Raw genomic sequence first — 22,810 nt, forward strand, 5'->3', positions numbered from 1 at the left:
TGCAGCAGTTGATACCTCTATATTCAATGAATTCCACAGGCCTTGCAGCAAACACTATATACAAAATCTCACCTGTACAAAAGGCAAAAAAGCTTCTTTAGTGCCACTTTGCCAATCAGAAGTATATATATTTTTGTGCAGCTGGAAATCCATGTATGACATTTAAAATGGATTCCAATGACCGCTCACTCAGTCCAGTAAAATATATAATAAAATGACCTCAGCAATACATGTACACAAAAAAACCACAGGGTACTCCTGGAAATATAAGTACATAACACTGTTAGCATATGTACAGGAGGTAACTTCACATTAGTAATATTGTCCACATGAGTTACCATTTCAATTAATACACAAAGAAAATCAATTTACAACTTTCAATAATGTCAGTTTGCAAATGTTTGATCTTCAGTATTTTAACACACTTCCACATAATGCACGTGTAGCCTTATTTTGTCTTCTAAAAGCAGATTTCTCATTAGATTTTAAGCATAAAAAACAACAACCACAGTAGTATTATGGTTTTGTAAAAGTGTGCAAAAGTAACACACTGCTGAGAAAATAAATATAAATAATTAAGAAATTATTTATCAACTTAGTTACAATGGAAAAAGGCAGATTTATAATGTTTATAATTAATTTTATATAAAATTAATTGTAAACATTTGCAACCTTGCCATCACATTAATGGTTCATTTGAATGGATATTAAATTTTGTAGCATGGATAGTGCACCCAGTTGCCTGAAAAACTGTAAAATGTCTATGTATAGCAGTGTTAAACTATTACAGGCTTTTTATTCTTTAGCCCTTTAATAGCTATCCGCATAGTATCTAATTTCCTACTGTAAATAGAATTTCAATTACCTTTGTGTTTCTTATTCCTAAAAGTTTTCCATGAATTTTAAAAGGAACTTCATCAAAAGCCTTAATTAGCTGTGCTTCTTTTTCTGGACAGTTTCACTTTATGTTTGTACCCCCACCCAATAAAACATTCATAATCAATAATCCCACCTCCAAGAAAGCAGACTTCTTCACTTACCAGAAGGCAATATATTACTTATGTGTTCCATATTTGAGTACAGATCTCACCATAACCACCAGTGCAGGAGAAACAGTTCTCACCTTCTCAGTTTAAATACGTATGACAATTAAATAACATGATCTGCTAAATCACTTTTAATAGCATGGTTCTGTTTTCCATGAAAAAGATGAAATTTTGTCCTTTGGGGAGATCTTATGAACAAAAGAAAAGTTGCAAATGTACGGCAGTGTGTTACATCTACAATTTCTGATACAAAATTGTTTTGCATTGCTTTGTGAGACAGAAATTAAGAGTGCTTTCAGGTCAGAAGATTAAAGGAAAAAACAATAAATATATACTTTAATTGGGGATATGGGCTCAGGGTAAGAGAAGTAGTTCTTGATCTACTGAGTCTCAGTAATTTGACGATCTCTTCAGAATCACTTCTTGCAGCATCATTCATCTGTCAGCCTAATGTTGTCTATGGCAGTAGCTCTTCTCCAAAATAAGAGAACCCTTTAAATTCTTCTTGATTGATTTGTTTTATAATTGTCTCATCCACTAGCGTTAATACTGGTTCTTCTCGTGTAAAGTCTTGATCAAAGTTATTTACATCCCTTTTGGTTTTCTGAGAAGAGAAGTACAAATAAGGTGAATGGTAAAATAGCACATTAAAACAAAAGGTGCTCTCCCTCCTCCCGTCCTCCCCCCAGATAGGCAAAATTTTCTGGAATGATTGAAATAAAAAAGGAGCTACTTCACACAAAGAATAACAGACGTATGAGAGAAGCTACAGGAGCAAGTACCATAAATGAGTTCAGGAGAGGCCACAGAAGCAAGTACTGTAAATGAGTTTGCAGAGACTCACTGGTCTCTGACAGGTGAAGGAATAGCAGGATGATGATAAAGCAGGAAGCTGAGATTAGGAATAGTTTAAAGAAGGATTTAGCATAGTAGGCGGTATGGCTGTTTCCTGTTATGTTTGAATATAATGGTATCTCATTTGAGAGGCACATGGAGAATTGATTTCCCCACAATATAGCCAACTGTTTCAACTCTAATTTATCTATTTCTCTACATCTGGCTACGCTTGGCTTTAAAATTAGATGCATACCTCACAACAGATCTCAGTCCAAAATCCTTGAGTTCAACATTGGCAAACCAAATTTCCCAATGCAGCTGCACGTGACCCAGAGCAATCATGGCAAAGTGTGAAATTCTGGCTCCAAAGAAATAATCTCAGAATTCTTATTAATTTAAACGATACCAGGATTTCCCCAGTGAAGGCTAAAGCACACTGGTCTTTCAGCTGAGTCAGCTCAGCAAGGTGCAATTGTGCATGTTTTGTTGGGATAAAACATATTAACTAGAGACAGAACTGGGAAGGCCAACCCATTTTCTTTAGGGCACTGATGACAGCGACTAGCTGTAACCACTTACATGTGAAAAACTCAAGTCAACAGGGGAAAACGTGCCATCCTCAGGTCATTCCCCTGAGCTCTGCAGTGTTCTTGTATTCCACGTTAGCAGTGTATTTCAGGCATGTACAGGTTTAGAGAATTGGAACAAATATTCTTTATACTTTTTTGGCTGTCTGTCTTTTCTCCTTGTTTCACGAAATCTAATAGGTACCTGAGTGATACTTAATTGAGGTGCACTGCCACTACAAAAACTGTCTTTGTGTCCATCCTAGACATGTCTAAGATTAAGGCAATTACCAGAAACAGAACAGCTATTTGACTTGCAGAGTAAAATGATAAAATCATAAAGTGATACATCATGAAGTAAGTACATTCATGTATTCCATTGGGACATATGCCTTCTTTCAGTATAGATAAATTTTCATATAAAATATACATACTAAGATTTTTTTTCATCAGCTCTCCTGAGGCACTAAAACAAATAGTTTTCTTTCTCACAACTCTAAAATGGTAAGAATTCTTTGTAAGAATTTTATAGATGTTACCTATTGTAGCAAAAAAAATGGTCTATAAAAGTTTAAGACCTCTCTGACACTTGTAAACCAAGTACTTTCTAAGTATGAGCAAAAAACCCCCCATATCCTGTTTCTACAAAATTCCATTAAAAGGAAAGGAATATGGATTTAATAAACACACACATATATATGATTATGTTGTTTGCATTTAAATCCTTTGTAATATTTACTCTGTACATAAAGATTGCAAGTAAAGTGCATGTGATCCATATACTTCCAACTGCATAAAGTCTATGGGACACAGCTTGGGACATTATGTTTTTTCCTAGTCATCTGGGCAAATATTGCAAAATAAGAATGAAATCCCACATGAATTTTCAAATGCATTACATTTTAACTATGTCTATATTCTTCCTTTTCCCCCTGTCCTCCCATAGTATTTTCACAGTTTCATACAATGAGTTTGTTCCAGGAACAGTCACTAGAGCAAAAAGAGGTAAGTGAATAGTTACAGAAAGTAAAATTCAAATTCAGAACTATAGTTATGTGCAAGAGAAATGCAACTATACTCATACTTTAACCATTAGATATTCAGGGCAAATAAGCTCTGGACTGAGAACAAATACAGTATACATTGTTTTCAGTTTTTCATACAGAATATATTTTTGAAAAGCTTTATTTCCTTTCCGAAGCTAAAATAATAGGATGGTAAATTCCTCAAACCCTACCAGGGGCAATTATTTCATAATGAGCTCTTTTCCAGAAAAATATCCTTGAGATTTGTGAAAGTGGTAGGGGCAAAAAAGTTCAGACGAGTACTTTTGAAAAACCGTCCCAACACTGATGTACCTAAAACCTATGGACTGACAATCATAGCACTTCCTGTAGAACTTAGAATTCCAAGCACTTCTGAAACAAAAAACAAAGGTATTTGCTTAGATTTAAAAGCCTAGTATTTCTAAAAATCTGCCTTTAAGACTGAAGAAGGAAATAAAACTCTTCCCTGTCTTAGATTTAGAACCAACTCCCTTTCTCTTTGGCAGCATAGATGTAAATCACCCAGCCTATTAACAGGACAAATATGGAGCAACCTGAAGGATATACTCCAGCAAGTCTCTAACTAACCAATTGATCAAGTAAGATAAAATAAGCCATAGGGCACAAAAGTGAATGGATTAACTAGACAAAAGGCAAAGAGTTCATAACAAGTGCCTCTTCTCAGCAGAAACATTTATTTGAGAAACCCTCCTTAGTAGCTTATGCAATTTCTTCCTGAAGCTATGACTATTTTGCAAGGCCCCATCTACTAAGAGGAAACAGGTCTGGCCGCATTTCTGCTACTATCTGGCACTGCTACTTTAATGTTCTTGCATTGTGAATACTCTGTAGGCCAACAGCATGAACAAATACATAGTTGCAGCATGAGGGCTCAGGATGAAGGGCTGTGGCTGTCTCCTAGCAGAGAACCTGAGAAAAGAAAGAGATCTGCAAGGTATACAAAAGTATACAAAAGAAACAGACTGCTGCTATTATCCAACTTTGAACGTTCAAAAAATCATGAAGAAAAACAGAAACATCTTTAGCTTGGCTGACAAATGCATCATTAAAAATGCAGTAATTAAATGGGTGGGGTTCTGTTTACTTACCCTATAGTTTCTGAGAATTTGAGACACATTATTTTTATGTTTTCAAAGTTTTTTTCTAGATAAAACACTGATTTCTCAATTTCAAATTTCAAATGACTGAAGGAGCTAGGGTATTAGAAAAGAAAAGAGCACCTAACTATTACAAGACTCTGATACAGCCATGAGCAGCAATGGCACAGAGGGAGGGCTCCAGTGCAGAAACCCCTCAAAACCATAGCTGTCCACCGAGGCACATAGAAACTTTATTTGGTTTCAGAAGCTATTTTTTTTCTCTACATTATCCAAACAACGTGTTTTCAGCATGTGTCAATGCTACAAGAGAGGAGGAGGCAGAGCAACTGCACAGCAGCTTCCCACAGTGGTTGCCTGATTCCCGGCCGCGCTGAAACGGCATTAAGGCAGGCAGTGACGGCAACCATTCTGCTTTTGACGAAGAGCAGCACCACTGCCATGGCACTTTTAAGGACTAAAAGTGATATGACTCCAATTTTATACCTCATCTGAAAGAGGGCTCACAGTATCTCTGATAGTGAGAAAGAATAGTGACTTACTACCTCTTGTGCAGGAAACATGACAGCTAGTTGATCCTCCCCCCTCCCAGCAATCTGAATTTTGAACATCTGAGCACTGACCTGGTGAGACCTGCTTATCTTAGGAGATATGATGGAACCTGCTTCTTGTGGCTGATATTATCTGATCAGATCTAACACTGTGTTGTGCTACAGAAATAAAACCTCTTTCTGAACTGGGCCCATAGTGTTTTGGACAAAGGAATGTTATTTTATGAGTAAAAATGCTTAAGTATATTCTTAAATCTCTGCATTTTATTACAAAAAGATTATAAGTGACTTCATACACATTAATAAGCACACATTAAACAGTGGTTTTCTGAACTTGATTTAGTTTCACCACCATTTCAGTGAAGAATTAATTTTCTACCTGCATTCACAGACTCAAGCTTAGAAACCCCCCCAAAACATGCTTAATAAGCTCTCTAGGACCAGGGATTATCAACCCTGTCTGCTAATGATTTCTGTTGAACCACAAACCAATAAAATACTAAATGACCCTATATGAATTGCAGCAGAGAGAAAAAAAAAGATTTGATGTTCTTATCACTGAAAATGCATTAAGAAGGGTTAGAGCTTCCCCCTCATTCTGTTACTCACTTGAGGCAAACGTGAGTGACAGGAGCCACCCACTTCTGTTAGACTGGAAGAGCCGCAGAAATCACTGAAACAATGATTTTTCAAGCATCTGAAACAAGGCATTCCAGGAACAGGGAAATCAGCAAAGCTTGGCCAACTCACCAGCTGTGTTGGGAGGTGAAGAGGCTCAGTGGACTCTCTGATGGCTAGCAAGAATTAAATTAATTCTACAGCTTGGCAGCATTAATAGGCACCTATCTCTACTCCATTATTTGTTTTCACTTAATTTGCTGAAAATCATGGAAACTCTTTCAAATCCTTTGAAAGCTCAGTGGCTCCACTAAATTAGATTGGAGTTGTCCAGTGAGTCCAAAGGATACTCAAAGAAGAGGAAAGAAAGATGGAAGTGGTGGCTACAAAACCAACACTGCCACAAAAGTGTCAGGAAAATCAGCTAAAGATGCAGACTTACATGATGCTGATAAATATAACTGTAGGAAAAAAAAAGGCAGAACTCTACTCCTCTTTAAATCAATTAATACATCTCTGCTCAGTTTAGCAGGATGAGGTGCTAATCCCAGAATAGATAGTCAACACAAGTAAGTGAGGACAGAAATGATTATTACAACTAAGAACCAATACATTAGTAGAAAAAAATAAAATTATTGTGCTATTATACTCTTGAACAAGTGGACCTTTTCACACAAAATATGTACCAAACTTGTCCATGATCTCCACAGCCTGAAATACTGTCATCACTGTCCTACAGATGCAGACTGGCCCTTTTATATGACCGAATGAAGTATCTTTAACTTTACTTCAGTGCAATACAGTTTGCTGTCAATAGCAGCTCTTGAGTCCTCTCTTATGTCTTCTGGCCCACACTGAAATCCTGGAGTTTGTCATTCTTCCCAGGAACGTTTCCGGAAAATCCTTTTAGTGCATACATGGCTGTATTAGCAGCACATCAAGCACAAGACGGGCTTAAAACTAGGTAGGCATTAAATCTGGGCAGGAGGTTGCTACAATTTTCAGTGTGCAGCTGTAGAGGCATGGGACAGCAGCAAAGCAGGAACAGAACAGAGCAAGAGTTGCATACCAAGACTGGCATCTTTTCATATGTATTACATGGTATCATTTAATTTTACTCAGAACTTTGCTTCAGTAAGAAAGAAAAGGTTCCCAGGCTTGATGCAGTATCAGCAAGAAGAGATTCTTAGATCAGGATGATCAGGGTTTGAGTATTTTGTATTTACCTTGTCACTGATAAGATTTTTAGATAATTTTTTCAAGACAAATGGAAACTAAAGACATCAAACAAACTGGTTTGAAGCACAAGTTTATGTGGCTAACCTCACATATCACTGTCCTCTCATTCACCTCTCTTCTTTATGATAACAGAAACCACAGCACAGGCAGAGATCACTTTGCACCAATCAACAGATCTCTTTTCACAAAGGTGAAGTAGTTTCTAAAAGGTTGAGGACAACTGATCAGCACTCACTTTCACATCTAACTCTTTCTACATATACAGAAATTCAGTATGAATATTGTGAAAGAAAGAGGTTGAGAAGCAAAATACTTCAGGCTTGTCTTCCTTTTTATCACTTTGATGCCTTTTCACAGTATTTTCATGCACTGAGAATCCATATCAGTATTAAAAGTATTTCCTAAAATATCTTATTTCAGAAGATATGAAATATAAAATACCAGAATAACTTTACAATTTATTAAATATTTTCAGTATGTCAGTTACTCTAGTCACGTGAAAAGGATCTACAACAGATTAGACATAAACTGTCAAACAAGCATCACTGCATTGTATTCAACTGACAGTTATGATGATAAAAAGGGTTTTGAATCAAAATAGTTTTTAACAAGTATACCAACATTCATTACTTTTAAGCTTAGGGTGTGATTTTGTGCTCCTTGATTATTTATTCCTTCAGTAGATGCAAAAGACACAAAATTAAGAGAAACAAGTGGGAAAAAAAAAAGATATTCAGCAAAGATTTTAATAGGTAATCAAACAACATAGGAAAATATGCTAAGCTATGTAGTCCATAATTCAATCTGTTATGGAAGTACACAGACCTTTAACAGGCAACAAACTAATTCACAGAACTATGAATTTTAAAAGAGATCATTTGTGATCCAGTAAGCTGAAACCACCTTTATAACCAAATGCCATCTATCTTTCCTGGGAACGTAAAATGGGTCAAGTAGGAAGGGGGAATAACCTACACAATTGCCCAGGCTTTTTCCTACCCTACACCCCAAAAAACCACCACAAGAAAACAAATAGCAAAGGAAACAAACAACAACAAAATCCAAGCTCTGCGTGTTCACTGACAAATCACTCCATATTCAGAGTCTGGGAAAAGAATCTCACGCAGCTGAAGCCACTGTAAAAACATTGTTCCCTATAGCCACACTTGGGTATGATTTTAGCACTAACTTGTACACAGCACTAAAGCCATGTACTATATACCAAACCTGCTTTGTTTACAGCCTGACTGCTAAAGTACAATAGTAATCTGAGTGTAAAACACCAACGGAGACAGATTTCACAGGAGCTACTAGGGTGGCCAGCACTACAGGTTTCCTGCCAGTGGTTAATCCTTTACCCTCAAAATCCATCTTGGGGTAAATACTGTCAGGACTTGTTTCTGTTAGGACTTGATCATGACATAAGTACTGCACATCAGCTATGCTATGGTAGCATATATACCTGTTTTAGAGCAAAGAGAAATTGCAGAGGAAGAATGCCAACTTCTGAATTTCCATACTGTTTTTTTCTCTTATGGTGGGTGTCTCTGAGGCTTTAGCTACATTTCTTCTTGGGGTGTAGAAGTCTTTGTTTTTTAGTGTTCACTAACACTTTAGCACAAAGCAGTGACTAAAACCAGAAAATGGAGCTGACTTGCAAAGAAAAGAAGAAAAAAGATGACACTGGAGAGTTTGCAAGTTTGACATGTGGCCCTAGAATTCCAGTGGCTTCCAGGAGTTATTCTATAAAGCACTGAGAGAATACCCACGTACAGATTGTCTAGCACAGTATAGGGAGACCTGACCAGATTTATTCTGAAAAAGATCAATAGTGCATAGGCATATTACTTGCAGTGAAGCAGTAATTCATGGGAAAGCAGTTCTTTTGGAACCCTGTTACGGAATCACAACAGCTCTCACACAACTCATAACACAGTCTTTTTTATTTCAGCCACTTAAATACTGAGCAGTTTGACACTGCTCAGCTTGTGAGTTACAAAAAGATTGTTGAATGCAATGCTAAGGGGTAAGCTGTAGTGAAATTGTGTGTTAAAAACAGTGACAAAAATAATTACTTTGAACAGATGAGCACTATGTAAAGATGAAATCTGACTAGCGCAGATCTAGCCTGCACAGGATGTGAGTTGGGCAGCTATCCAAATCCTACTTCTCATGTAGCCCCTACATACTAAATGAATGTGCATGTATAACACTAAAATTGCAAAAAGTTTCTTTCATGTTCTGGTGACTAGGGCGTACCCCATTCACTTCACCTTCCTCTACATTTCTGTAATTTTTAAAATTAATTTTCACAAGAGTGGAAAACAATGGGCCACTAGTTCAAATTGTATTGCTTCTAACCTGCAGGGAGAACTTAAAGATTTACTTTGCTTTCCATGGTTTAAGCAACCACAAAGAGATAGGGAATCAAGCAGAATATGATGCTAGTGAATGATGTAATGAATGGATGTAAAGAAATATTTCAAGTCTCATATCTCATCCATATTCCTGGATAAAGCACTGATCAATGACATTTCCAGTGTTTCATTCTGCCTACAGTCAGCTGTCCAACGTAATTACAGAAAAGTAACAGATTACAAAATTCTTTCTGAATGTATTATGAAATTACAAATATATAGCCTTATCTTGTGAGTGTTCGCCCCTTCTCCATGAAGAGGTGACAGTGGATGCAAAGAACCATGAATGTTTACTGATGTTCCGTGTAAAAGGTAATAGCAAGCATGTATAGTGGGAACATCATTCCAAGACTCAGCTATGCATTACAGTAGCAATGCAAACCTTCAGTCTGGTTTGCATTACAGGCCACAGAGCAGTAACGCTACATAGTTTTGGGGAAAGACTGCCTTCTTCAAACACTTCAGCAAACTCACGCTCTTTGATGATGATACAGCTCATTAAGGATAAAGCTTTTATTTTGAGATGGACCATGCATATGAAACCTTTTATCCGTTTTTTATTTTAAACCCTGCACTAAATCAGGACTGGTTGTTCCACTTTTTTTTTGCAGCAAATCTTTATTACTAAGAAGTTCTCCAAGACCAGAGGGATTCCAGTTTTTGTCCTTTACTGCTGCCTGTAATAACTCTTAATATTTTTACCTCCAGTACATGGTATATCACCTGGAACACAATAATCTATTTCGCATTTCTTCAGCATATTTGTTCAAATGCAACTCAATTGTCTGAGCAGTTCCTACATGCCATTCACTGATTTCTAATACATTTGCCATATGATATTTCTAGGAAAAATACAGATGCATAAATAATTCTCAAGTAATCACAGCTGATTTTTCTGTCTTAAGATAACATGTACCGGCTTACTGAGACTTCTCTGAAATGGCTTCATATATTAATCCGAGTCAGAATGTTACAATATATTTTCAAATACTGGAAGGCATACAAAAATGGAAACTAAAGAAGGCTGTCCTTCCTTGCCACATCAGAGTACAGTATACTCTGAACTAATGTTTTTATGGTGTAGTTAAATAAGGAGAATAATACAGAGACTATACAATTAAATATTTAGAATATCATTAAATATTTAGAATTCAGTGAGATTTTATTTGTAAGATATTGGACCTGGCTTTAGCAAATTATATAAGCCTGTGCTTAAATTCAAGCATTTGTTGAATCAGGTCTTTTATACAGCAAGTGTACCTGTAGATACTAGCTAAAAATAATAAACATGTAACACTTCTCTGTCCCTTACTTTAAAATATTTTATGAGCAGATGACATCTTGGTGGACATCCACTTGGTGGAGTGCTTCATTGTTCATTGGAGTAGATCCTTATCTGTTATCCATTAGAGTCATTCAGCACCTAAAATTTGTTGCTGTCATTGATTTACACATACCTGAACTCTCTTCGTCAGTCTCTCAGTATTTCTTTATATTTCTGGTCCATAAAATAAAATTAATTTTACACTTTTGTTAGTTTGGTTCTCAATGGAGTTGGGTTTTGATTTCATGAAGATAAAAGCTATTTCTGCTTTCTACTGCTGATATCCTCTTCAGGGTCATCAGATGAACTCAATATATTCACTATATCTTTACCTTTTCAAATTCTGCACTTTTATGGAGCACACATTCCCATTATTGTCTAATGAATGACAGTACTACATCAGGCTATCTGAGGCTCAGATACAAAATTAGAGTGTCAAGTGAACTGCAAAAACACATTAGGTAGGCCTTCCACACATGATGAATGAACAGAAAGTAAAATTATGTTAAGACTTGGTGAAATAAATTTAAGGCAAAGTGTGTAATATACTATATATAGTATATGACACTGCCCATGAGCATGCACACAGTCAGCATGACTCAGCTACACAGGGTGGTGACTAAACCTCAGCAAGTCAACTGTGTGTATGACCACATTAACAACCTTTTCTGGAAGTCCACAATGGTCCCCACATTTCCAGATACCTTTCCTCAGTACGCCAAATAAGTTTCTAAAGGTGATATATATCACCAACTGCTGCTGAAAACCCCAGGGGATGATTTCCAAAGTAGCAATTGTGTAAACTGTCTCCCTTTCCTGCAGCCTGATCCTAAGTTTGGAAAACATTCTTGTCTAAGCCTTCCTATCACTATTTTTGCCAGAAGAGAGCATTATGACTGCTCCATTGTCACCTGGTGACCAACCTTCTTTACTCAGGAGTCTGAACATTTACACAGTAGCCAAAGAGAGATGTTTTCATTTCCAGAGAAATGAGAGACATCTTTACCTGGACTACATCAAAAACTTTCAACATGACTTCAGTAGAACAGGGATATTTCCTGCCATTAAGACTTCAGCCAATCTTTGATACATTACAAGAACTTTCCTCGATTACTTCCTTATTATTTCTCCATTTGATTTTGTGTGACAGGGTGATATTCGCCATTCCCTGATCAAACACCTTCAAAATCAATCCTCTGACTGCATTGGTCAAGCTCACATTCTGACTTGATGATCACATTTCTCTTTTCCGTTTTAGTCAGCACTTTCCAGAAGTCTTTCCATTCACTATGCATAACTAATAAGTTTGCTAAAGAGGAGCTTCTGGGCCTATAGTTCAGATCATTTTTAGGATCTTTTGGGTCCTGCTCTGTTCTACTCAAGAACTCCTTCAACATTTTTTCTTAGTTTGACTAGTCCCCAAGTTTCATGGAATAAGCATTCTTTTGCAACTTTATTCTGTCCAAGAATTTCATCAGTGGAGACGAGAATTGAGAATGACAACTATCTACCACTTGGAGGATGCTATAAACACATCAATGTGATACTGATGGAAGTCAATCAGAAACGATCACGTGAACAAGATACCATTTAGATTTCAGGAGGAGAGCGAACACCACTGTTCTTTACCAAAAAGCATGCTAAGGAACACATGAACTGAAACTTATGAAACTTATGAAACAGATTTTAGTGGATTTTAAGCAAAACACCAACAGGATGTGATGATACTACAGGATAGGAAAGATAGGTAGGTGGACTGGCAGTAGAAAATACTTCATGTTTTAAATCTTATCAAAAAAATATTCCAAATAAAGGCATATTTCTACCCTCAGAAATGCAGTTAATGAAATAGCACATATGTCCTCACAGGCTTCCAGGTTATAATTCAGCCTGCAAGAATACTAGAAAATCACATATTTGGACCATTTTCTTCTAGAGATCTTAAAGCATGGCTTCTTCTTATGAATTTTCCGGGCTCTTTCAAATTTAAAGTGGTTCAAAGAAACCTATAAATTGTGGGACTTAAAACTGAGCTTAAGCTAAAACCTTAAAAATGTTGCTCGTACTACTTTCATACTGAGAAATGATATAGTAGGTCTTACCTTATATGAATGAAGAAGGCTAAGTAAAGACAATTTAATACGAAGACTACTAAATTGTTAGAGATTTCTAATGATTATTTTTAAGCCTTTAGAAAGATACATTAAAATATAGATATATGTGACTTTTTAAAAAACACCTGCTGTTGCTTCTGTCTTTTTTTAAATTAATGTGTATACTCAAAAAAGTTGCAGATTAAAAAACCTCATTGCACAATGAATGCATACTACTTCCACACCTCAGTGCAGTTCATTGCCACTTTTCCTCCAGACATTGGAACTGGTTTTTGAACGTGGTTTTGTTAAGGGTGCAGGGGGGTTTAGCAGAGTTTGTAGAGACATGGGTTTCATTCTTGGTTCTGCTACTGCTCCGCTCTGAGCTTGAGCAACGTTCTCCTCACAGTGCATCTAATTTCCCTCCCATTTTTGATCTCCCGTACATGGGTCTCTTTGTCATTATGTATGATTGTGTCTTACGGTGCACTTGTACAACTTTTTGCACAGCAGAATCCTCATCTTTCTAGGAACTCTAGCTGTTATTGCAGACCTGCAGGCACAAATGTATTCACTCAATTTCTCTTTCTTCTTGTTCTTTTCAAATATAAATAGCAGCCTTCAGAGAACCATGGGCAGTTGGGATCTTCAAATGCCCTTCTTCTCCATTCTCCATGTTTGAGCAAGGGGAATTGTTCTTCTATAGGTCCTTTGCAAACATGAATGTGGTGTGTAAATCAACCAATAAGATCTACACTTAAAATATTCAGTAAGTAATCTAGACTGAGTGTTCCCCTTGTCCCTCATAATTTAAGCCTCTGGAGCATGCTGTTGAGAGAACAAGTGTGAGGTTTGTGCCCCCACAGGCAGGTAACAAAAAGTCTTCCCCATAACAACACAGCAGCATAACAACAGAATAGTGGCAGTTAATGAAGTGCTAGAATTCCCTTATCATTTCAAGATGCCTTTCCTGTCCTGCTACTGAAAATAAGACATGAGCTGCTTCAGTCCACCATCTGCATATTAGTGTAAATGCCAGTGGAATTAAGTTTTGCACTAGTATGCTGAGTTATGAATAGATCTATGGACATATTTTTGCTGTCCATTTCAGATAAACATCCCAATAAGCCACCTTTGTTAACCATGTGCTCACATTACCATGGCATATTGCTAATACAAAAGGCTCTGCAAGAGAAATTAAACCCAAAGCCAAAGCTTTTCTTATATTCCATGTTCCCTGGACTCCAGTTGCAAATGGAACTAGTCATGGACTTTCAGCCCTGGGCAACGGTCTTTCCTTTTCTCTGATAAATTCCTCTCCCCAATCTGATAAAGAGACAGATTCCACTGCTTCTTAAATCAGCTGGAGTTTTACCTCTGGCTTTAATGACATCAGAAACAGGCTCAAACCAGGAATTTTATTTATTATCTGTGCTAATATAAAAATAAAGTGCTTCTATTTGAATGCTTAAGAATATACCATAAGTAACCATGAAAATATTATTTCACTTAATGGTTTATATTACCTTCTGAAAATAGTATTGGAGATTTAAGCAGCCAAAAAGTGAAAGAGAATCAGTGTTATTCTGAAGAACACAAAAAGCAAAGCTGCAATGGTCCTGCTGCTTATCACTCCATCCCAACAGGCACCATTTAAAAATGTACGTTTAATAGATGGTTAAATGAAATTTAATTATTTAGTATGAAAAGATTTTAATGTTATAAAACTAGAACTCAACAAAACCAAACAAACGCTGCAGGATCCCCAGTACAGAATCAAAAGAGGCATAATAAAAATTGTTTAACTTATAAATATTTGGGAACCTGCAGTGCTGGGAAGTAGCTTTCATACTTCTTTAATTCTAGTGTTGTGGCAATCACAGCTAAAAACAGCTGCTGCATGCTCTGACACTGAACAGAATAAGAAGCAAAAACTAAGACTAAGAGAATGAGCAAATTCTGGGAAAGCAGAACCTTGCTCATCTAAACAAACAACACTAAAATCCTTTAAAATTACCAGCTCACTTACTCGACTTCCTTAAATTGTGATACATGCTGGATATAACCTCCTAGACAGCTATACACTTCTGGGAGAATTTAGTGATCATACAAGGTCCCAAGCTATGTGAAGTTATCTGAAAGCCAAAGTCCTTTACTTTGTTGAGGGAAAGGGTAGAAGAGGCACAGATTCTTTGCACTGCCCTGCCCAGCCACATGCAGACCTACTGGTCTGAGCGTCCTGGTAGGCAGTGCTGGTACTGTGGTTGATGATTGTCTGTTGCAAGCTAAACTGTCAATAGTCAATGCTTTTCAGTCTGTAGCAGACTGGTTAACACATTTTGGAACCACCTCACATTTAATATTCTAATTCATGATACGCCTGTGACAGGATCAGAGTACAAAAAAAAAAGTTGGATTTCAACAATTATGGCTGTTTGTAATAAAAAGCCTAAGCTCCCAAAGCCCACATCTATTTTTCCTTAGTTTTTCTAAAGGACATACAAAATTTTCCCTGTTTCTAAACCTTTGTTTGTACATCGGTATTAATTATCATAGCATTGCTCTCAGAAGAAGGCCCACTGTCTTCCTATGCCTAAAATGCCTGCAGGAAAGTGGGGAATACATAATGTACAATGTTTAACAATGGTACATGAGTGCCTGAGGTCTGAAGATCACCCCCCAGTGTTTCATCTTTGCAGTAACACTTCATGCAAAAGCATGCAGTATAGCCCCTTGCGTGCCCACCCGCTAAATGCTCATTGCCATGCACTGATGACCGAATGGAAATATATTATGAAACTGAAGGGACACCTCAAGGTTATTAGGCCTAAAAATGGACCTACCTTGACATTTTCCCCATATTGTAGGCCTTACCTTAAAGAGGGACATTCACACTGAAGCAAACTTGAAAAGAGAGAACATTTATACAAAAAGAAATTTACTTGGCCAGTAATTTCCTACGTTCCTTTTGGTGTTACTGAATGATACTGCATTTTTAAAGGGCTTCTTCTCCACAGCGTAAAGGCAAAGTCATAATTCTGCACTTATGGCAATACAATCCACTGTCACAAAAAATAGAAGGTGTGTCAAAACCCCCCCACTAAAACAGTATCATGACTTCCCAACAGGAGGCTAAAAATCCCTCATTAAAAAGTTAAAATGTCTTTGCCTCTTAGCAGTCACGTATGCAAATAAGCGTGAAAACATGGGAAGATTTATAAGACCTGTGTTTCAGTCTAATATATTTAAAAGTTTTCTCCAGAAATGCGGTCCCTCTTTAAGGATTCCAGCCATATTCCACAGTAAGCAGACGGTTGCTGCAGCAGTTTAAACACGCACTTCTCTTATTGAACGCATTGGCAGTAACTGTTCGGAGAGGCACCTACCATTAGGCAGGTGCGGCCTCTGCCTGTTTGCCTGTGCAAGCAGGCTAACTGCACACTCCGAATGTGCCGATTTACATTCGCTATTTATTAACCAATTTTCAAACATTGTGGGCATCTGGCTTGGCACAGGTCATTGACAAAGGTCTGCCGAAATTTCGCCGGTTTTTCACTCATTTGGGGGAGGGAGGGAAAGAAAAAAAATTGCTAGTGCTCACTGACTCAAGTTGTAATGCTTAATCATTGGCTAGCACTAGAATTTGGTATCTGGGGATGATTTTATTTCAAACCTTTGCTGCAGTGCAAAATCAAAAGAGAACACATTGCTGGCATCCTTAAGTCAAGACTTAACATGGGAGTTTAGATCCACAAGGAAACGAAATACAGACACCGTGGCTCAGAGAATGATAACTAAGGGGGGAGGCGATTAGACAACGGTTTATCCTAGAGTTACAGGTGAAAAGAGAGACGTGCAAATTAATGTAGGCAATTTGAGACTGAAAATCTAGATGAAACCTACTAACACTGAGGTCTGGTATAGCACAGAACACTCTTCCAAGGGAAGTGATGCAGGTTTAGTCAATTTAAAGCCAGGCTGATCTTGAACATTTGGATTTTAACACCTCTCAATCATATTATTCCTCTGCTGTCACAGAACGTAACTGTGCATTGAGCATTTTGAGATACTATTATCTCCACAGAGTGGAAAGTGAGATATAAAAAGGTTAGGTGACGAGTCCTGGGCCACTCTCTTAGTTTCTAGAAAAGTTGGTAAAAGAACCTATCTATCTTGCAGTTCTCAGGTCTCTGGTTTTAGTTGCTAGACCAATCCTCTATCCCAGAGAAGTCAGCACTGGAGAAAGAACACACAAATACTCAGAAAACATTCGCAATGATAAAATGGGAGGAATGGAAGAGTCTGAAAAATGGAGAGTCAGATTAGAAGAACTAAATAGGCCCTTTTAGCAGCACCTGCTTTGATTTCATACTGCAAGACACAATTCTGCAATAGACTTTCTTGCTCATTTTGTTTCTAACACTCTTAAAGACAGTTAGCTTTTAAAGTGGAAAAATGAGAATTTACAAAGGCATAGATAAAATTAAAATAATGTATTGTTCTATGAAAGCTGCACATTCACAGTAAATCATCATAATACGATTAATTTATTAACTCCATCTTTATATAGCCACACTAAGAATGGATTGCCACAGGCACTGATAAAACCATTAGAGATGAAACTTTGGCTTAATTGCTAAAAAGATAATACATATGGCAAACATCTGTTTTGTCGGCTTTGTATTACCCGCTGGCTCAGAGTTCTTCAGCCTTTCCATGTTGAGGACTCCTTAGGCAAAGTCTCAAATTTTCCCAACCCTGACATTTACAACAGGGGCAATGAAAATGACAATTTTGTTTGCATGCATGCATGCAGGTTGACAGAAAAAACTCAGCCTGAAAGGGTAAGAGTGTGCAGCTAGCGCGATTTTCTTTGCTGTAAACTGCACAACAGTTTCCTCTGGTCTCACGGTTCCTGACACTTCTTTCACAGCACACTAAGTCACTGTGATCTACAGCTTATGAAACACAATAAGAAGTTTATTGTGCCGGTCTAGTTCTACACAGAAAGAAGAAATCGATGCTCTTATGAAGCTATTGCTGACTTCAGACAAATGAGCTACAAATTTAGGACCATAAATTTCCTCCATCGCTGGCAAGTGATCCCAGGGGGACTGGGATGTTACATATTGTCATTCTTTACCCTACTTGTGCACAACTCTCTGTGAACTTCACTGGCTGATGTTAGTGGTAAATTAGCAGGCCAGAACTTCATTCTGGAAAGCCAGCAGCTGACCAGCTGTGCCCTCAGAAGTGGCACAAAGCAACACAATTTCTTGCAGGGAATCTAATATATGTGGAGAACAGTAAGGCAACAGCAAAATATGTCAAATATACTTTTGCTTCACTGTTTCAAATATAAACTTTGCCAGTAAATAACAACTTGGACAATATAAATTTCATTAATACATATTCAAGGTGAAACACTTATCTGTTTTAATCACTGTTTTGAATGCATATTTTATTATTTAGTACGGGATAAACAGAATCATCCCATCATGACACTAAGCAAGATTGGCCACAGTTAAAACAATATCAATGACTTTGGTAGAAATTAACCTACTGCACCCTTGTTTTCATTTGTAATATGGCAAACATGCTTTGAAAAGGGAGATAATCCAATTCAACCAAGCCAGGAACATAACCATGAAATAAATAAAGAAAGATGGAGAGCAGAGAATCACGGAGTACTATCAAGGTCTTCGTGGTCCTTGGGCAATAAATTATGTTGGAAACTATAGCCAGCTGTTAGGGCTAGTGACTAGAGAGATTTCATTACCCAGATGGAAAAACTACAGAAGAAAGATATAAGCCAAAATATCTCAACAGAGGAATAAAGTGCCTCAAAGGGAGTACTGTCTCACAACAGTTACTTTGGAGAACAGATTTCCGTCCACACTAAAACTGTACTTATTTCTTGCATATAAAATTACACATTCATGACTGCGTTAAAAGCAGCAGGGAAGAATAATAATAGAAAGTTTCAAGACATTCTGTGAAACTCTAAGAATCAGCTTTTTAAGAACATGGAAATGATCTTCAAGAGACATTGTCAAAGTCACTGGAACTTAGATGTAGCGAATGTCTTCTTACCTGTTCAAAAGTCTACTTGATTTCTAATACTTCCCCCCAATATAGATTCCCCAGACCTATTACTTTTTCTCTAGTAGCCTAACCTTTATAATAGCTCCACATGGGAGAAACCCTCAATATAATGAATCATAGTATATATCAAAGAATAAATTAATTTTGCAACTATAAAGCTTTATAAATCTGGATTTATGAAAGGAAGGGCTGGTAGACAATAAGCATCATAGCACTGGGCCTCAGTGCATTTTCACCCCTTCATATTTGCTGTAGGTCATTAAGCTGGAATAGCAGCCAAAGATCCTTCACAGCAGGATTTAAGGCCACCAGATCTGTTTCCATTGCCTTTATCTAGCACAACCTGGTGTTCCACTCCTGTCACTGCTTAGCAATCTAAATCAGCCATTTGTATGATTGCTCTGCCCAGGGCTCTCCTGCAAGCCTTCAAAAAATGCAGTGAGCTTTTCAAGGATCTTTTGTACTTAAGTAATTTTCATTCAAAGTCTGAAGACAGTTAGGAAAGAAATTTCAGCTTCCAAGACACCATTAGAATCAGCAAATCATTAACAAACTGGAAGCACATTAATGGTATTAACTTCTGATATAATAAGGAATATATTTGTATACATCCACAGCATGAATGAGATTTAAAAAAAATACTCTCAAAAATCTGGCTAATAAATAGCCATGCAGCGTTTCTTCCAAGTCCAGTTGGAAAATTCAAACTTCTGTTTGGCAGAGTTGGAGACATACCTGAACTAGGAGAAGCAGAGGTCTTACTCTATTATGTATAGCTCCTCAGAAACCTTATTATGGTCTCCTTTGAAAAGAGCTGGAACCTGCTGCCTCAGACTGCCATGGAGGAGCCAGTGGGAATCTTGGTATTGATTTCAAAAGGATACAGATCAAGCCTACATATAGCACAACAAGAATAAAAGGTATGAGAAAAGAAAAAGACTGTTGTACTAACCAAAGGATGCCCAAGCATTTTGGGGATCAGTGGAGCAGCAAGGCAGAACTGAAGCAGCATTTGTTTCAATGCTAGAACCTCAGAGACCTCCCTTGGGAGATTATTCCATTGTCTGACGGGACCTCAGTGTTTGACCATTTTCCCTGCCTTTAAATGTCTAGTATCAGGGTTTTATTTTACCCAGAGTTCATTTGAATAGATGCTATGTTTTAAAATTTATTGAAGTGTATATGATACAGTAATTATAAAATTTCCCCCCTTAGTCATCTTAACCGCTGGTCAGAAAATAGTTGAATACCTGTGTAAGTATGTGCATTCTTGCATGAGTACAATTTTATATGTGCATGCCAATCTCAGGTTGAATGCACATAGGACTATATATACATTGTATGCTGTTCCTCCTGTGCATATGTACACTCATTCCACATGTAAGAATGTCTATTTTCTGACTATTAATCTGGCCTCTCTTCTTATAGCTATTTTCACAGTCCTAGGTTCACCTAAAGATAAAATTATAAATACAATTTTTGTATTCCCTTTTAACATCATAAGTCACTTCTACTTAATGGATAGCTCTTTATCAATACTAAAGGAGGTTAAAAAGCAAAAAACATTCCAAACACAGGCAATATAAGACTGGAGTAGTTATGTTTATTAATCTGAATGATTGCATCTTAATGCAACTCTCACAAATAAATTTAGAGAGGAACTCTCTATCTAGATTTTAAGGTAGACTTTAATTTCATTAACTCTCAACTTACTCCTTTTTTTGTATCTTTCAAAGTGAGTGCAGTTTCTCCATGCCTGGCAAGTATCCAAAATCACCTTTTCAGCATTTATGAAGATTACTGCCTTAACAATTCCCTACAGAGAATTTAACAGATTCCTTTCCCATTTCCAAAACCGCATCATTAGTAATTATATTTTCTTGGTGCAATCTTTCTGTCCAACCTGGATACATGTCACACCTTATTTCCAACTAATAATTTGTTCAGTCTTAAGAGGACAAGTAAAAATTTCAGTACGATCTTGCTCAAGATTTTCATAAAACAACAAAACCCAACAGTTGCAAAATTTATAGAGCTGGTACAAAACAGCTGATGGGTCATAAACATAGTGCAATTATACAATCTATACCCTTTCTAAGTGTAGAAAATTTGTCAGGATCAGGTCACCATGGAAGATATCTTAAAGAAAATAGATTGAGAACACAAAAATAATAGGGATGTCTGTATAATAGACTACATGCTACTTGAATTCACCACCATAAAGAAAGAGCTCAGAAGAAAACAAGCATACAGAGCTACTAGACTATAGGAATCAAATTAGGTAGAATAAAGAAAGTTGGCATATACAGTACAGGAAGAAGCAGTATAAAAATCCAACACTATAGAAGCAGTCTGAAGAAAAATGAAAGAAGGTGCAATTAAAGCACAATGTATAAAATCAGCCTAACAATTATGAAAGGACAACCAGCTATCTCGGAAATTTTACAAAGGGCTGCTCAGAAATTCTCTGAAATTGCTATTAAAACTGAAGTCCCCAACTAAAATATCATTAAATGAAAGAGGTAAAGGAGAGAAGGAACAAAATGGCAGGAGTGAATAAAATAAAAATGGCTTTGCAATATAACAGCAGTGACATAATTACCAGAAAGAGAAAGAAGCTGCACTGAGAATAGAGAAGGCATTTATATCAGCAATGAATAAAAAGGTCTGACATACCAAATCCTTCCTGACTTTTAAGAACAACCACCAAAGCAAGAACTGCTTACTAAAATAATAAAGGCCTGGTAAAAATAGCTATTGACAAAGTGAATGTTCATCTTCAAACATCAGAGGAAAACAGCTAATAAACAGACTGGATGTGAGGAATCTGGGACTTACTAGGTGGCAGGCATAAAGTGAAAATTAGTTTGGAATTGTGCATTCTGACTTGGTAATGATATTACCAAAACATTGATAAATATTGAGGACAGTTATAGCAAAGCAACCATAACTATTCTGAGATGAAAAGACAAATTTTTATAAAAACAGGGAAAGAGCTACACACAAGCAGCTCAGCTGAGAACTGAACAAGGCTGTCTGCAACTGCTTGAGGGCTGTGGAACCTGAATGGAAAGCAGTTAGGTACAGTATTAAATCATGCAAACAGACACTAACAGAGTTAACGTTGGGTTTACACTTTCTGCAGCAGTGTAGAGATTCATAAGCTAGCTCAGGTGCTAGGTGCGATGCAGCCCCACCTCCAGAGCAGAGCCATTGGGCAGAAGGCCAACATAGCCGGCGTGTCCGGCTGGCCGGTCTTTCTCCAGGACTGGGGCTGTCTCCTGCCTCCCTGTGTCCCTACCTACTGAATTACAAGGTTTCCATTCTCGAAGAAATATACTGAGCAGAACTTGCCCATATGATAATGTTATATCTTAACATTACTCTCAGAAAGACATTCACAACAGCTAACTTCTGGGTTTCTGGGCTCTTTTTCCATAGCACACGCGCGCGCGAGAGAGGCTCCTCCAGAAGCGGCTGCTTTAGGCTCCTGTTCTGAATGGCCCCTGCATGAGCAGCCCCACCTTCACCCTCCACACAGGAAGCTCAGGGAAATGCATCTCGCTGGACTAAAATTAAATGTATTAAATGCAATAGACAGTAACTCTGCAATGACAGAGGTGACTTCTCTGCTTCTAACTTTTATGAATTAGGATTCAGTGTTAAGCCCAAAGTTTGTTTTTTTTTTTTAATACCTTCATAAATGATCTAAAGAAAGAAGCAAACAAGTACCTGAACCATATTTATAGGCAAATCAAGCATTGTAATTAGGAAGGTGCAAAGTCCCAAGATGCAAATCAATCTCCAAGGATTTATCATAAAATTATTTTCATTTACTATTCCAATACAA

The 22,810-nt window shown here is 37.3% G+C and overlaps 1 protein-coding gene across 1 annotated transcript in view; it reads right to left on the reverse strand.

The window, feature by feature from the left end:
* Positions 1-673: 673 nt before the first annotated feature.
* The window catches only part of PRKCE (protein kinase C epsilon), a 194,732-nt gene continuing 172,595 nt past the window's right edge, over positions 674-22,810 (reverse strand). Inside the window, exon 14 of the mRNA XM_026059495.1 lies at positions 674-1,650. Within this exon, the coding sequence (XP_025915280.1) occupies positions 1,504-1,650 (147 nt within the window). The 3' untranslated portion in view covers positions 674-1,503. The remainder of the gene's footprint in view (positions 1,651-22,810) is intronic.

Source organism: Apteryx rowi, unplaced genomic scaffold (genome assembly GCF_003343035.1).
Source record: "Apteryx rowi isolate R43461 unplaced genomic scaffold, aptRow1 scaffold_158, whole genome shotgun sequence".
NCBI lineage: Eukaryota > Metazoa > Chordata > Aves > Apterygiformes > Apterygidae > Apteryx > Apteryx rowi.